Raw genomic sequence first — 16,607 nt, forward strand, 5'->3', positions numbered from 1 at the left:
AGTGAAGGCCATCTTCAACCACCCAAGTGCACATTCCATAACTAAGAGTTTCATCTATTCTATCTTCAAAATGTATCTTGAATGTCCATAACTAAGAGTTTCGTCTATTCCATCTCCAAAATGTATCTTGAATGTTTCTTTTTCTCCATCTCTATTGTTACCAATCTAGTTTAATTTTCTTTCATTGAAACTACTGTCAAGTCTCTAATTGGTTTTCTTTTCACTTTTGTCTTTGTAATTTAGTCTTCTTTGAAAGATATAAATTTCCATCAAAATGGTAATTATATGTTAATGTAAATGTAATTTTTCATGTGTATATATTTAACATGTATATACTATATATTTCATATATTTGTGTCTATAAACAGAAATATCTTTTAGTTCATTTTGCTCACTCTTCCTTAAATAATACAAAAATTTTGTTAGAAGTGCTTGGTTAAATATATCTCATTTTCTGACACTTTGCTTGAATATTAATATTAGAGAATACTTTTTAGAAGATAGCATCAATGAATTATTGAACTGGATTAGTCCTACGATCATATTTTATGAGCTAGGATGGAAATTATTAGACATCTAGTCTACCAGACTATATAAAAAATGAGAAAACTCAGAGAAGTTAAGTGGCTTACTCAAGGAAAGATAATTTATTAATAATAGAGTTGGGATGGAAATCAAGTATTCTGACTTTTAATCCAACGTTCTTTCTTACAAGATCTTTAAATGCCAGCATAATTACTAGTTATCTAGTATTGACAGCCAAATTAAGACCAACCAAATTCAGGGAATTTATTTGGAGGTTAAATATGGCTTTCCAAAACAGAGGATAAGTATCAGGTACTTTCAGATTTATAGGCCTATCCTCTTAAATATACATAATTAAGAAGGAAATATATAAATATATGTGTGTGTATGTATGTATATACCTACATATATTTGCTGGAAAGGCATTTAAAGCTTTTAAATCTCTCTTGATTTTATCACTTCCTTTTAAAGAAGGAAAATTTAGGCTTATGGAGACTAACCAAACCCAGATTGCATTATCTGTCTGAATTATGTTCTCTTTACTCCACTAATGAAAAGATAGCTGAGTAACACGTCAGACTTGAATGAAGTAAAAAACAAAACAAAACAAAGCAGAAAACCCTTTGTTCTTGCTTTTCTTCTTAATTTCTGATTTGGAAAAATTTTCCTCTCTAGTGTCATATTTAACAAGCACTCAAATAACAAATCCTAATAACTTTATGTCTATCTCACATAATTTCTTCAACAGGAGAAATGGAGTTTTTCAAAAATTAATATTTTGGTTTATTTTTAAAGAAAGCTGTAATGGAAACCGAAACTTCAAGTAGTTTCATATGTATCACATTGACAGTTTTCTCTAAGTTTTCCGGTCTTATGACTCGTTGTTTCATTATTAAAACTGTGCCAGTGTATGCATAGGGCTTAGAAATTTTTTAATGCTCCCATGTATTAAGTGAAAAACCGGAATGTAAATTTGTATAAAAAGTACAAACACCATTATATGTGGCCTTTTTCTTTCTTTATATATTCTACTCTTCTTAGTTTTCTACAGTGAAGATGTGTTAGTTCTGTAATTAGCATAATTGGGAGAATTTTTTTTTTTTTTTAAGACACAGGGTCTTGGTCTTGCTCTGTCCGCCAAGCTGGAGGCTGGCGTGCATTTGCATGATAAGAACTCACTGTAGCTTTGAACTCCTGAGCTCAGGAGGTCCTCCCATCTTAGCCTCCCAAAGCGCTGGGACTACAGGCACGCACCATCATGCCCGGTAATTTATTTTATTTTATTTTTTGTAGAGATGGAGTCTCACTATGTTGCCCAGGCTTGTCTTGAACTCCTGGCTTTAACCAATCCTCCTGCTTCAGCCTCCCAAAGTGCTGGAATTACAGGCGTGAGCCATCACATGTGGGAAGAAATTCTATAAACTACAAAATGTGTTTAGAAGGCAGATTTCAATAATCCAATCTATCCTTGCTAAGGACAGAAGTATTCAATTTTTTCTACTGGGAATTTGTTCTTAGCCACTTGAACGGGAAGGTGCTTAGAGACAGGATGAAGAGAGCTACTTTCATGGTAAAACAAAATAAAGAAGAGGTTTTAAATGTTGAATTATTAAACCCCTAAATCTATATCTTCATTTCCTCCTATATAAAAGTGACTAGTCTCTATTCATGACCTAAAACATATATTCTAAAAAGATAATTTTTAAGGTCACAATGATCAATAAACATTTAGAAACTCAATGGACAGTAATAAAACCAATGGGATTATGAACTAGAATTGATCAATGCAAACACATGAAACCAAATACATTTCACTTCAGAGGTTTATTTTATTGCTTTCTTGGAAATACAATTAATTAAAAAGACAATTTAAGATAATTTATGCAAATGAAATATTGATTGAACAAATAATTACAGTTGGTGGGAAAATTGCCATGTTGACATTAGATATTCATGTATCATTATAATTTTAAAAATTATTATTTTTCAGCGATAGAAACTGAACTTAAACTAAGATTGGAAAAACACAATAAAGCTAGGCAAAATTTTAAGTCATCGAATAAATGAGTAATTGAATGAATTAGTTAATAAAATCAAATATATTCTCCTGGAAGGCTTATAAGACATTTATTTATTCATTTATCAGATGAGGACCTAATTTATTACTGAGGACCTAATCTATGGGAGGTGCAAAGAAGAATGAAATATTGTGTCTGCCTGTGATGCACATTGCTTAATATGAATACTAAGAAAAATAGTCATCTGTTTCTGTTCCTGTCCCCCTCACTGCAAGGTGATCTCTTTGGGGTTCTAGTACTGTTTTACACATATCACTTCCTAGAGTCAGTATGGTCAATAAATACATTCAATCTGAACAGCAGGCCAAAAATACATCTGGAGGAAAAAGTAGATGTGTCATATGAGAACTACAAATAAAATTCAACGATTATTCACAGGAGAGAAAGATTGCATAAGGTGAGAGTAGGGAGAAGAAATGTGCTTGGCTAGAGGATTAGCAGGTATTTAAGAAGCTAAGCAGTATAATTTAGGTTATCTAAAAAAGCCATTTATATAATAGTCTCATTCCACTGTAAAAACACTAAAACCCTTTCGAGTCCTAACATAATGTTCTAGCTCCTCCTTCCTCTCAAGCAGATTTTGACGTGCATAATTCTGGTTTTGGAATAACGTGCCCTCTGAGAACACAGTAAAAAAAGAAAGGAGGCTTTCAGAAGCCACACAGACCCAATTTTCCATAGTATAATGAAGTCGCAATGCCACGGCCATTTCTCCACTTCTGCAGGGGAAGCCAAGACTGCTTTTTGCTCACTGACCTATAGCTTCGGGTCGGTCTTTGAATGTGGACACACTGCCAAGCTAGCTGGGAGTTGCCAGGATTACACAAACCAGCATTGCAAATGGGGGTTGTGTTGATTTAAGAGAAAAGGCCACAGAAGCCACATCTTTCTTACTTCCTGCGTAATATCCTCTGCTCTGAAATTTTGAAGAAGTTTCTAGAACTACTCATAAGAACATTTCTCTTTCTGGGTACACCTCCTAGCTGACCAAAAATTATGAACAATGGGAAATGAACAATAGGAAATTAAATTGCCAGTATGCAAATTAATTAATTTTTATTAAGTATCTATCGGATTCTTAGCAAGAAGAGGAGCTATGGATGGAAAATTACACAGTAAAAAAACATTTTTATCTAGTATTTATTTCATATACACAAGAAATGTTAAGAAAACCTAGAGTAAGAACCTGCCCTTGTGTGCCGACTAATGATTGTTCTGCTTTGAAAATCTGCTTTGTGACTGGCCATGTGAACTTGAGTGAGCCACTTCTCCTCTCTGCACTTCAGCCGTTCATCTTTAAATTGAAGGATTGGATCATAGGAATTCATTGTTCCTCAAATATCCTTGGGGACATTTGACTAGATAAGTATCTTCTTTTGTTACTTTACAGAAATTCTTGAGCCTTAGAAAAATATCAAGGAAAAAGTGGGAATGACCTACTGTTAATCACAGATTATCAGAGTCTAAAGAAATATTCTCTAGTCCAACATTTTACTTCAAAAATGTGGAAACGGAAATGCAGAAATACGAATTTAGTGGCCTAAGAGCACAGTCCGGGGTAGATCCAACTCCTGCAATCTAGTTCTCTTGCTTCTGTTTCTAATTACGGAATTTCATAATCCTCCCAAATGTATAGCTTTATTTTCATCTGAAAGTCCTGTTAGTATTTACTGAGGTTCATTTGTTTGTTTCCCACAGCTCTTTGATATTTAACTAGTCATTAAAAACTCAGATAGCATGAGAAATAGCAAGGGCAGAGCTCAATAATTTTCTTTTAGGGAACAGAAGTAATATTTAAATCATAACTTTCCATCACCTCTTCCTCCTACCTAGCACAACTTAGACATCTCTTAGACAAAAAAATATATATAGTTGAAAAGAAAACTATTATAAAAACTTAGATGTTAATAACATGTTAATAATATTGGGGAAGAGAGAGCTATAAATAAAGATATCAAAACTTTTGTATTCATACCTACATAAAGAAACATGATTTACTAAGAGTAGTTATTTCTCACAAAATTACAATTACATTTTGGGAAGCAATAGTCAAATAGGTTGCAAACATTAGCTTGTAGTGTTCTGAAGCCATCTAGGACAAGAACTACAAATAGGACTTATAGTTGTTTCATATCAGTAATGCTATAATACGTGTTGATGTATGTGAATATCCTGGAAATTTGCCAGACCTTCTAAAACATGTCCTTTCCATGAACCTCTGTTTAGCAATATCTCAACAAGGAAAGGAAGGCAGTTGATGTGATTTTAATATTATAAGGGAGAGCTGGCACACAGAGATACTTTTTAAACAATGGTTTTACTATATTTCATTCTATGGACTATAATCCAATTAATTAATTGATTTCCTGTTATGGCATACTCATGCTGTTTCCAAGTTCTCTTTTTTAGCAATGCTACAATGATGTACACTTCTCCCAGAAACATGAGATAACACCTATTTCCCCCAAAATCAGACGACATGCTTTTTAACATTATAAATTTTTTCCTATCTCAGGAAAAATTGCTAAATTTTAGGGAAAATTTTTTATATAACAACCTTTCCTTCTTTGAAGGAAATGCTTTATGCTCCTTTTAGTTCAGAAAACCACTCAATAAGGACAAGCCTCTTTTTATGTTCTTTAGAAACACTTCCATGTGGCAGCTGAAAACAGAAGTAATAAAGAACTATAGAAAACAGTGCTTGTGGCATTAAAATGAGTTGAAAAGAGATGGGAAATCCACTTAAATAGTTGCATCTGGGAAGAAATGTCTCACCAGTTCATCAACAGTGGTCTCAACATGTCTCTGATAGTGAAATGGACTCCAACATTCAGAGGTCACCTTAGAAATTAGAAAAGGAAAAAGAGACAACTAATGTTAACATTCTTTAAAAAACAAAACAAAAAAACTCCACAAAGCTACCAAACTAATTGGGAAAGCATTCGCTGTCTTAATTAGAAATAATTATCTTGTTATCAAAGTACACTGATTAATGTTTCATCAGTGACTTCATCTGCATATATACACATATATAGACAAATATGGAATATGTGTATGTATACATAGTATATACACATTATATATCCATATATGTGTGTGTGATATGTGTATGTGTCTATGTGTATTAGATTCACTCCTCAGCCCTCACATAGAGCAATTCCAATCCATGATCTCACATTTAGAAGGGTTGGTGGAAAGGGGGGATCCCGAATGTTTTATGAAGCAGCCCACTCTAATCCCTTAGTGCTCTACATTATTAGGTACATAATGGGCATCCATTTTAGATACTCTAATTGAGTTTAAACTCAAACCAAATATACATTTGGATTAATATCTCAAGTCATAGTGTGGGATGTCTTTTATTACATTTGGTACCTGTCATTGTAACCTTCTAACTGTCAGCTTCTACTCCTTTTGAAAACTTTATGTACCTGATATCAAACAATTTCTACCTAGGGCACTTCAGGACTGCAGCAAAGGGCATTTGATGGAGTCTATAACAGGTAATAAAATGGTGCTGTGGTCTGAATATTTGTGTTGCCCCTAAATTAATATGTTGGAATGTAATACACATTGTGATAGTGTATTAGTCCATTTTCACGTTGCTGTGAAGAAATACCTAAGACTGGGTAATTTACAAAGAAGAAGTGCAATTTGCACACAGTTCTACAGGCTGTACAAGAAACATAGTGGCTTCTGCTGTAGGGGAGGCCTCAGGAAGCCTCCAGTCATGGTGGAAGGCAAAGGGGGAGCAGGCTTTCTTACATGTCAGGAGCAAGAGCAAAAGAATGAAGGCGGAGGGGCTACACACTTGTAAACAACCAGATCTCATGAGAACTCACTTACTGTCATGAAAACAGCTCCAATAGGGTAATGCTAAACCATTCATGAGAAATCCAATCCCAAGATTTAATCACCTCCTACCAGGCCCCACCTCCAACACCGGGAACCACAGTTCAACAGGAGATTTGGGCAGGAACACTTACCCAAATTATATCAGATCGTATTAAGAGGTGGGGCTTTTGGGGAAGTAACTAAGTCATGAGGGCCCTCATGAATGGAATTAGAGCCCTTATAAAAGAGGTTGAGGGGAGCTGCCTTGCTCCCTTTTTGAAGCAGACACTGAATCTGCTGGTGCCTTGTCTTGGACTTCTCCACCTCTAGAGCTGTGGGAAATACGATTCTGTTTTTACAAATTACCCAGCCTAAGGTACTTTGCTATAGCTGCCTGAAAGAACTAAGACAAAGGTGATTTCAAATTTTATTCTGAGGAGAGTCTGCAATGAGATTAAGAGGAATTTAGAGACAGGGAAATATGAATATTCATTAAACATCTTGAGGGAGTATGCTCCTTTATTTAAATATTTATGACAATTGCAAGAAGTTTTATTGTCACTATTTTACACGTAAGGAAATTGAAGCACAGAGAGTTTAAGCAACAAGTTTAAAGTCCAGTGTTTTTACTCATATAAATGTAAGGCAAGTTTGGTTTCTATAAAGTCTAAACCCCAGCAGAATTCTGGAGTTCTAGCACACAAAATACAGCCAAAGAGCAAGAGGTTTGAAGCAGAAAACTGACAAAGTAGCTGAAGTGACTGCAACAAGTACTAAGTGGTTGGATTTTATTTTTGACACAGTATATAAGAGTGCATTTACTAGCCATTTTCTGGGTCGTGAAATTCCTTTTTAAAAATGCGTGAGAATGATGCTAAGGAATACCAAATAAGTCCTCTCAATCTTTTAGGGAAATCAAAAAGTAAAACACCCATACATTTGTGGAGTTCATTCATAAAAATTATTTGTTAGAATCAAGTATTTCCTCTTTTTAAAATAAAAGCTAAATGTAGAGTTGCTTAAACTCTCTTCTTTAAAAGTGAAAGTACACATCATGAATGCAGTATAACTTTGGATAAGGAAATGAGAAAATCCAATATGATCTTAATTTTATTTCACTGGAAACAAGAGATTTGGATTCCATTTTAGTAACCTGTTTCTTTAATACCAACAAAAGCCACTCTTGAAAGTCTTCTACTATTAAAGAGAGGAGATTAGATTTTTTTTCAAGATAATGCAATGTAGCCCTATATTCTTTCTATCTGCAAAATAAGTTATAATCCTGCTCTTTGGAAGTAGAAAACTTCTCTGTCTATAACCTCAAAATAGTATTAGGTAGTTCCAGTGGTTTTAAAATACACTCACAAATTCTTTTACACTGAAGAGGTCTTCAGAAGGTGGAACATAAGACTGCCCCTCACCCTTAGTGTGAGCTGGATTTAGTGAGTTGCTTCTAACAAATAGAATAAAATGGAAGTGATGATGTTTAACTTCTGAAATTAGGTCTTAAAAGGAATTGTGGCCTCTTCTTGTTCTGTGTCTTAGATACTCACTCTGGGGAAACCAGATGACATTCTACGAAGACACTCAGCCTCATGGATAGACCAAAGTGGCAAGGGACCTATCCCTGCAGTCAATTCCCATCAAAAAACTGAGGTCACCTGCCTATAGCCATGAGAGGGAGTTAGAAACAAACCTTTCAGCCCCAGTCAAGCCTTCAGATAACACCTTGAGAGACACTAACCACCTGAGATTATAACCACATGAGAGACTCTAAGCTAGAAATGCCCAGCTATACCACTCCCCAACTCCTGACCCACAGGGACTGTGAAATAATTTTTTTTGTCTGTTTTAAGCCGCTAAATTTTAAAGTAATTTGTTATGCATCAATAGATATGTAATACAATAGTTAAAAGTCATATAATGGATAAGAAAGTACTTGAAATAAGAAACATTGATCAATACACAATATCATTATTTCATCATAATATAATCACGTCATACATAAAGACTATCATTTGGTTGACACTGTCACTTTGGACTCTTTTTGTTTGTTTGTTTTCCACCTTTTAGATTGTTCACACTTTTGTTTAGAACTCCCTCAAATCTGTCTGATAAAACCTAGTGAAAGACCTGTCTGTCCTGCTTGTTAATATATCACAGCATAACCTTAAATTATTTCTCCAGTGACCCAGCATTGTGACCTCAGTTAAGCTCATGAAAAACTGGTCCCATTTTGTCCATTCTACATGCATCTCCCAAAAATTGTGTGCTATGTTGGATACAGTTTTAATTCTGTATATAGCCAATGGGATGTGTATGGCCAATATTTTATTTGTTAGTAATCCAATTTTCATCTTAAGGACTAAATGACTAACTCTAAATGCTGGTTACACTACAAGAGAACTGAAGGAGGCTAGTTTAGTTTGTGCAATAAGAGGTGAGTCTAGACACTGTTTAACTGTGGACACAGTTTTGTCTGATTGCTTACATAGAGCAGAGTTTAGCATTAGCAAATGTGATTGTTTTAAAAATAAGGTATCAGAAATGTATTCAGCTTTGAGGAAGAGAATAACCAACAGTGGTGGCTTAAACAAGTATGGGGCTTATGTTTCTGTAAAATAGAAGTGCAGACATAGGGTTTCCAACCCGGGTGCCGCTTCTCAAGGATGACCTCAGTGAATCAGGCTCTATGCATGTGCCTGCTCCACCGTCCTTCATGTGTGCCTTTGCCTCACGGCTGGAAGACAGCTGCTGACTTACCAGGTATTACATCCAGCTCCAGGCAGGAAAGAGAGCAAAAAACAAAGCTTTATCCTCATGAGACTCTGCCTTATTTTTTTTATTTTCCAGAAAAGAAAGTCCTCCTCCAGAATTTCTGGCTATATTTCACTGGCCACAACTGGATTCCATGGCCATCCCTAACTACCGGGGAGGCTGAGAATTCAAATGCTGAAAATTGCAATCTCCATAGTGAAAGACACGAAGAAAGAAATTGATTGAAATGGGTTAATTAATTCAATTAGCAACACTTTTTCTCAGCAAAGGAGCTGAGAAAGAAAATGTTTTGGTTCAGTCATGGGTAGGGGTGCTTGACAGTGCTTAATATCACCAGCACTGAAGGTAATAAATATTATCTCTCTTTTCTACCATGAATATGAATGATACTCTGAAGGCTGAATGCAACCTCAGAATTTAAGTGAGAAATGAGGCATGCAACACTTTTGAAAATATATTAGCCCAAAGTCTGTATTACTGCATATTTTATTCCCCTTTTAATATGCTACAAAAGGTTTGAGCCATCAGCTGAATGCTGCCAGAGAAGAACAAACAAGAACAAGAATGCAAAAATAAATGCTGGGAGTCAAGTTTTCCCAAGATGTTCTTTATAGTTGGTGTATGATCACATTTCTAAGCAGACTGCTTTGCTTCAAGCTCTACCCATCAGCACTTCTTCCATAAGCCTGGTTCTCCAGGAAGTTTATCCCGGGCTAACTATGCAGAAATATACGTGGGGCAAAGTGGGTACTGGAGAAAGCATTCCATGAACTCCTTCTTTTGCCCTGCTACCTGATTCTGTGTAACTTCTTCCATGCCTGAGATCTTCTCTTCCATTTTGAGAACATGAAGGAAACACGTTTGCTTAAGTGCGTTCTGGTTGGGAATTAAATATTTAATTCTGATCATTTTTAGTGTCTGAAATATATTTCGTAAGCATGGTCATATGATAATTATAACTATAAAATGTTTTACATTCTACAAACTTTATCCCATGTTACTAATATTCAGGAAATGATCATAGGAAAATATTAGCGCTAGGATACTATTCGTTATTTTAACTCTTTCTATTTATATATAGTTTTAAGAAATTCTACAATGAATTTATATCATCTTCATAATAGGGAACAAAAATAAATTTCACTTTTTCCAGGAGGCTGTTGTCTTCCAAGACCATACCTAAGCCAAGTTTGGGTTTATAAAGTTAAAATCATGAGATATCCCATCTGTGAACAAATACTCATGGCTATAATTTGGACGTTTATTGTTTCCAAACTTCATGTTGAAATTTGACCCTCAATGTTGGATGTGGGGTGATATGGTTTCATTGTGTCCTCACAAAAAATCTCATCTTGAATTGTAATCCCCATAATTCCCACGTGTCAGGGGCGGGATCAGATGGAGGTAACTGGATCATGGAGGCAGTTTCCCCCATGCTGCTCTCATAATAATGAGTGACTCTCATGAGATCTGATGGTTTTATAAGCATCTGGCATTGCCCTTGCTCGCACTCACTTCGTCCTGCCACCCTGTGAAGAAGGTGCCTGCTTCTCCTTTGCCTTCTGCCGTGGTTGTAAGTTTCCTGAGGCCTCCCCAGCAATGCAGAACTGTGAGTCAATTAAACCTCTTTCCTTTATAAATTACCTAGCCTCGGGTATTTCTTCATAACATTGTGAGAGAGGACTAATACATGGGGCCTAATGGCAGGTGTTTGGGTTATGGGGCTGAATCCTTCTACAATAGGTTAATGTTCTCCCTCAGTGGTGAGTTCTCACTCTATTAGTTCTTGCGAGAGCTGGTTGTTTCAAAGAGCTTGGGGTGCACCTCTCCCTGCCTTGCTTCCTCTTTTGCCTTGGAATCTCTGGGTCCCTTTCACCTTCAGCCATGAGTGGAAGCAGCCTGAGACCTTCACCAAATGCAGATGCCCAATTTTGAACTTTCCAGCCATCATAATTGTGACCCAAATAAACCTTTTTCTTTATAAACTACCCGGTCTCAAGTATTTCCTTATTTTGTGTTTATTATTGTTTCTTTATTTTGTGTTGTATTATTGCAACACAAAATGGACTAAGACACTCACCAACTCTCTTGAATTCAAGAGTTTCATGGTTTGTGTACTGAACATTGTCACATAAAAATACCACTTCCTAGGCTCCAGTCATGATGATCCAGGTGAACAGGAGTATGGCACCAAAGTCTGCCTTTTTAAGTAATACTCCAGTTGAGGCTGATACAGACAGTTCTCAGATACACTTGGAAAAACACTTATCTGATAGTCATTTGTTCACTGATGGAAGGCCAAATTTCATGCCATAGTCCACTCTTACGCACACTGACAAGCCACTTTGCTACTCACACCAGCTTCTCCATTTGACAGTGGCTCCCTCTCTTCCCCATCTTTCAACAGATAGTTTGCATCTCCTTCTCCTGAGTCACAAGGAGTTAATAAATTAATATTTTGCATAACACTCCTTGTTAAACTATTCTGTCATATAGATAAGTGTTTCTTAGTTAAATTCAATTGAATGTCTACTGTGAATAAAATTTAGAGAAGACCAGCGCCTACTCCCAAATGAGGATTTTTAGATTAGATGGCTCCTGCTTGTCTGTCACTAGGTATGAATTCCTTCGATCTTTAGTGATACACTACATGTCACAGTTGAATGGTTACCATTTGGAAGCACCATTTCTTGCCCAATTTTAACCTTCAGAAGCATTGTTGTTAGGGTAAAGATTTATCTTTAACCATTTTATTCAAAGAACTTTCTATGTTACTTTCTTCTTTCCACGAAACGGGTCTATTTTTTCTACTAAAAACCTACAGAAGGATTTCCTCTTGGCAGAAGGCATGTCTAGTGAGCTATTCCAGTAAACCAGCTGTTATTTTTCTCCTGGCCAGCAGACAATGCTTCACTTAGATATTATATCTGAGGTCTCATCTGAATTTAGGAAAATGAGACTGCTTGTTTCAGAGATAATCTTCCAGCTGTGCTTGTGCAAGTCTTATTAAGCCCTTGAAAGAGTAAGAGGAGAAGGAGGGTGAGGGAGAAGAGGAAGAAAAGAGGAGGAGCAATGACAACAAATGAATTTTTAAAAGTATGTCTTAACTACCAGACATAGAACTATAGTGTTTTAATGACAGGTCTCACTGAATCCCATGAAAGTACTGAGATATTTTTTATAGATGTATTTTACAGATGATAAAAACAGAGGCAGAGAGAGTCTAAGTAAGTTGCACAATGCCACATAGCTACTAACAGTCAAAGCAAGATTCAAACTGAGCTCTGTCTGATATCGGAGCTCTCATCCATGCACTGTGGGAGAACCCACTGGGAGATACTACACAGGCAATGTGTTACCACGTCTTGTAGCATAGGCCTATCACTCTGGTAGCATCAGAGCAGCCAGCAGAAACTCTAGTGGATCAAAATCATGATCTACCATCTAATTTATTGGAGGGCCTCCAATAGCCTCAGGAATCAGGCTGGATTTAGGAATGTGAGCCCCCCCTTCCTCACCAAATGAGGACTTTATAATTCATATGCTATGTACCTTCTATCTACTGCACCAAAGAAGTTCAGTTCTAAATTTTCTAATGAAACTATCAGAATGATTAAAGAGAACCTCATGGCTGTCAGAGAAAATATCAAAAGTCAGTCTGATGCCTGAATTGGCCTTGTTGACTCATATATCCTCTCTTGTTACAGGGTGAATAGCAAGTATTTGGCCATTGATTAATGTTACATTACTATTATTAGTGAGGCCAAATATTCAGACATTTTTAATTATCCAAACTCCTGGGCTAATTAATGCAATTTTGAAAGGGATTGGTCAGGACTCACAGTTTATGTTTTTATATAAGTGCTTAGCATAGGTCTTGACAGAGAACATCCCAGTATATTAATTTAATATTCCCAGAGTTACTTATCAAAAGGCTGTACAACATGATGTTTTGCAAAATCAAAATAGTTTATTATCTTATCATCATTGAATTTTTTTCATTTATATTTCAATTCACAGGGACATAAGCATATTAATTATAAAACAACCTATAATAACTAAATAGAAACTAGCTAAAAGGCTGTGTAAGTATTGTACACTATGCCTAATATATTACAGAGCTGAGTAACAGGACGATTTTCACAAAACATGCAAATGCTGATTATTCATATTACCTGATAGGAAGTTCCTTGTAGAGTTTTTCCTTGATGAGTATGTATGTTGTTACTTAGAAAATCATCTTCATTTAGATCTAAGAAAAGAGATAACTGTTACATACAGAATATCAGACATTACAGGATTTAGGAAGTTTGGGTGCAATTTAACACTCATGTTTTTATTTAGTCTGTAAGACATTACATTGGCTACGTCAAAAATATTTTTTTTTGTTAAATATATGCTATTTTTCTTTTTTTTACAAGAAACAGATCAAAATAAAATAGAAATTTAACAAAATAGGGATGCCGCTGACCATCTGTGTCCCCGAGGAAGTGATGGAAATTCACTGTGACTCCCTTTCTTGGTAATAATAGGATTGTGGACTAGCTACAAAAGCCACTTCTAACTTCAACATGCTATGACTCCATGCAGTTATCACCTCATCTGTTTCTATTAAACTAAGCTTTCCACCCCTGGCATTTTGAGCTTCATTAGCTTAGGTCTTCTCAACATGAATTATTTATGTTGAAATTGTTCTATGCATGCTTTAGTGAAAGCTTTGCAATGTAGCATCCATTTGCTTGCAGCTAAATGAAACCTTTTCAAATGTAGCAGCACTTCCCTTTTAGCTCCTGCAAATGGGAGCTTCATTTATTTAAGTCTGAAATATATGGTATGGTAAAAGAGGACAAGACTTTATGGGTCACTTAATCCAAGCCTCTTATTTTACAGATAAGGAGAGTGCAACCCAACATCACCTGGTCAGCAGACCAGGGCCGTTTCCTTTCACTTTCACTCCTATTTACTTGCAACCATTGCTTCAGTTTTCTACTATTCCTCATTCTCATATTCTGCAGTGGAAGCAGGGACAGGCAAGTCCTATCCTCCATGCACAGTGATAAATAGATGCAGATTTTTCTCCAGATCTCCCTCATAGCTACAGTTAAAAGATATGTTAAATTCACAGCTCAGTCTCAAAGTTATTTGCACCAATAACTTAATATTTAAAATGAGAGTAACCATACAACAGAATTCCAGAAAGTACCTAAATTTTAAAATGAGCTGATTTCTTGATCTGGTTCTTTGAATCAAGAATTTATGTCACAGGGTCAGGCTGCTAGAAGCTGAGCTTTTGCAGCTTGGTTTTTAGTTTCTGAATTGGGAAAAAAAAATATTGCCTCCCCTCTTATTCCTTTCCATCTTGTCTCTTTTAGTCACCTTTTTACAGGAATTTTGAATGACTCCTTCTATAAGCATTCTTCCGGGTATAGAAAAAGAACAGTAAAGTGGCCTCCTGTGTTCTAGAATCTGGAATCAAGCTGAGAAAATAAGATAAGAATATGTGCAATGCACTTTCATAACAACACAAGGCAGAAAAATGAGTGATTCACACACAATACTATGGAGAGAGACCACTATGACTCAGAGAACTTGTGGAAGAGACAAGGCCAGAATGGAAGCTTGAAGAATGGATACAGTTTGAAAAAGTGGAAGGAAAGGAAAAGGTGTAAATATAGCAGTGATGCCATGAACCCTGGCCTATTATGCAGCATAAATGGAACATGTTTAATTAAGTGTAGAGATTGAGGCTGGTTAGGCCAGAGGGCAATTCTGGATATAGAGTAAGAGGAGGTAGGGCTGGATAGGTGACTGAGGCCAAATTGTAATGGGCCATGAGTACCAGATGGAAGAATTTGGGCATAAACCATTAGACCAATGTTGTAAATATAAATATCTACAGGAATCAAATATATAACTAAATGAAGTTAATTAGATCAAGAAGGCAATGGGAATTCTACAGTGAGCTTAAAATCCAGCTCCACAGCTAAAGAGTAGCCATGGCTCTGAGCTCTCTCAGTTGAAGTCACCTGAGACTTTGGGTCCTGGATTGGAACTTTCCCTCATGTTTTTCAAGGATATACAAATATACGGATTTTAATGTAAAATTTCCTGATTTTTAAAACAACATATGGCCCCAAACAAGCTTTTCTTCTGAATAAATTCAGCTATAGAGGTACCACTTTACAGCCCCTGCTGTAGAAAATGGGGGACCTTTAAGGGCTGGGACTAAATTAGGCACACTTAAACCTTTGGTGTCTGGTCTTACACGTTTTTGTTTATTTATGATTCCCAAATATTACTCTCCAAAAATGTTTTATAAAGACAGAATCTATTTGGTCCTAAGTAGCAGCAAAGGCAGGAGTTGAATTAGACAATATGCAGGCTATATTTTCCAAAGTTGGCCGCAACCATGCCTCCCATTCCATGTGTTTTTTTGCAAAGTGACTTTCCCATTCCATCAAGAAATGGAGTCTAATTCTTCTCCTGTTGACTCTGGGGTGATCTTAGTGACTCACTTGTCACAGTAGAGTGCAGTGGAAGTAATATTTTGTGACTTCCAAGGTTAGGTTAAAGAAGCCTTGTATAAGCCGGGGGCAGTGGAGGACCTATATCCCAGCTGCTTGGGACGCTGAGGCAGAGGAATGCTTGAGGCCAGGAGTTTAAGATCAGCTTGGGCAACAGAGTGAGGTCTTGTCTCAAAAAGCAAAAAACAAAAAACAATTACAAAACAAGAAACCTTGCAGCTTCTACCTTGTGTTCTTGGGATGTTCATTCCTAGATGCTTCTTCCTGTGATGTGTGAAGCTCCCTTGAATGTTGCACACACTTGAAACCCAACACTGAGGCTGGGAGAAGATGGAGTGACATGAAAAGGCCACATACAGGTTCTGTAGTTGGCTGCCCGGCTGAGCCTGGCCTAACCTAGACTAGTTGTCAGACATGTAAGTGAAGGAGCCTCTGTATGACTCCAGCTACCAGATGTCGAAGTCCTCCCCAGTCATTCAAGTCTTCCCAAATGAAGCCTCAGACATCACATTGTGAACCAGTTCCCCAACTGAATTACTGACCTGCAAATGTGTGAGCCTAATAAGATGTTCTTTTATACTACTAACTATTGGAATGGTTTGTTTGCCCCAATAGATTATCAGAACATGCATGAACTACATGGTAGATTACCAGCATCAATGTGCATAAAAATATGCCATCCAGCATAAAAATTGAGATTACAAGTGCCCTTCAAATACAGAGGCAGCAAGGGATGATGTAAAAAAAGTTTTTATTTCTAATCAGCTTTTAGGTTATTCTAGCATAGATACTTCTGACCATATTAATTTTCAAATAGGCAACTATAATCTCAGGAAGAACTCCTCTGAAGAACTGAAGGATCCTAAGA

The 16,607-nt window shown here is 36.4% G+C and overlaps 1 protein-coding gene across 1 annotated transcript in view; it reads right to left on the bottom strand.

The window, feature by feature from the left end:
• Positions 1–16,607, bottom strand: part of SAMSN1 (SAM domain, SH3 domain and nuclear localization signals 1) — a 137,431-nt gene that overhangs the window by 102,893 nt on the left and 17,931 nt on the right. The window contains 2 exon segments of the mRNA XM_063702748.1: positions 5,379–5,444; positions 13,391–13,467. Coding sequence (XP_063558818.1) covers positions 5,379–5,444; positions 13,391–13,467 — 143 coding nt within the window.

The sequence above is a fragment of the Gorilla gorilla genome, chromosome 22 (genome assembly GCF_029281585.2).
Source record: "Gorilla gorilla gorilla isolate KB3781 chromosome 22, NHGRI_mGorGor1-v2.1_pri, whole genome shotgun sequence".
Taxonomy (NCBI): domain Eukaryota; kingdom Metazoa; phylum Chordata; class Mammalia; order Primates; family Hominidae; genus Gorilla; species Gorilla gorilla.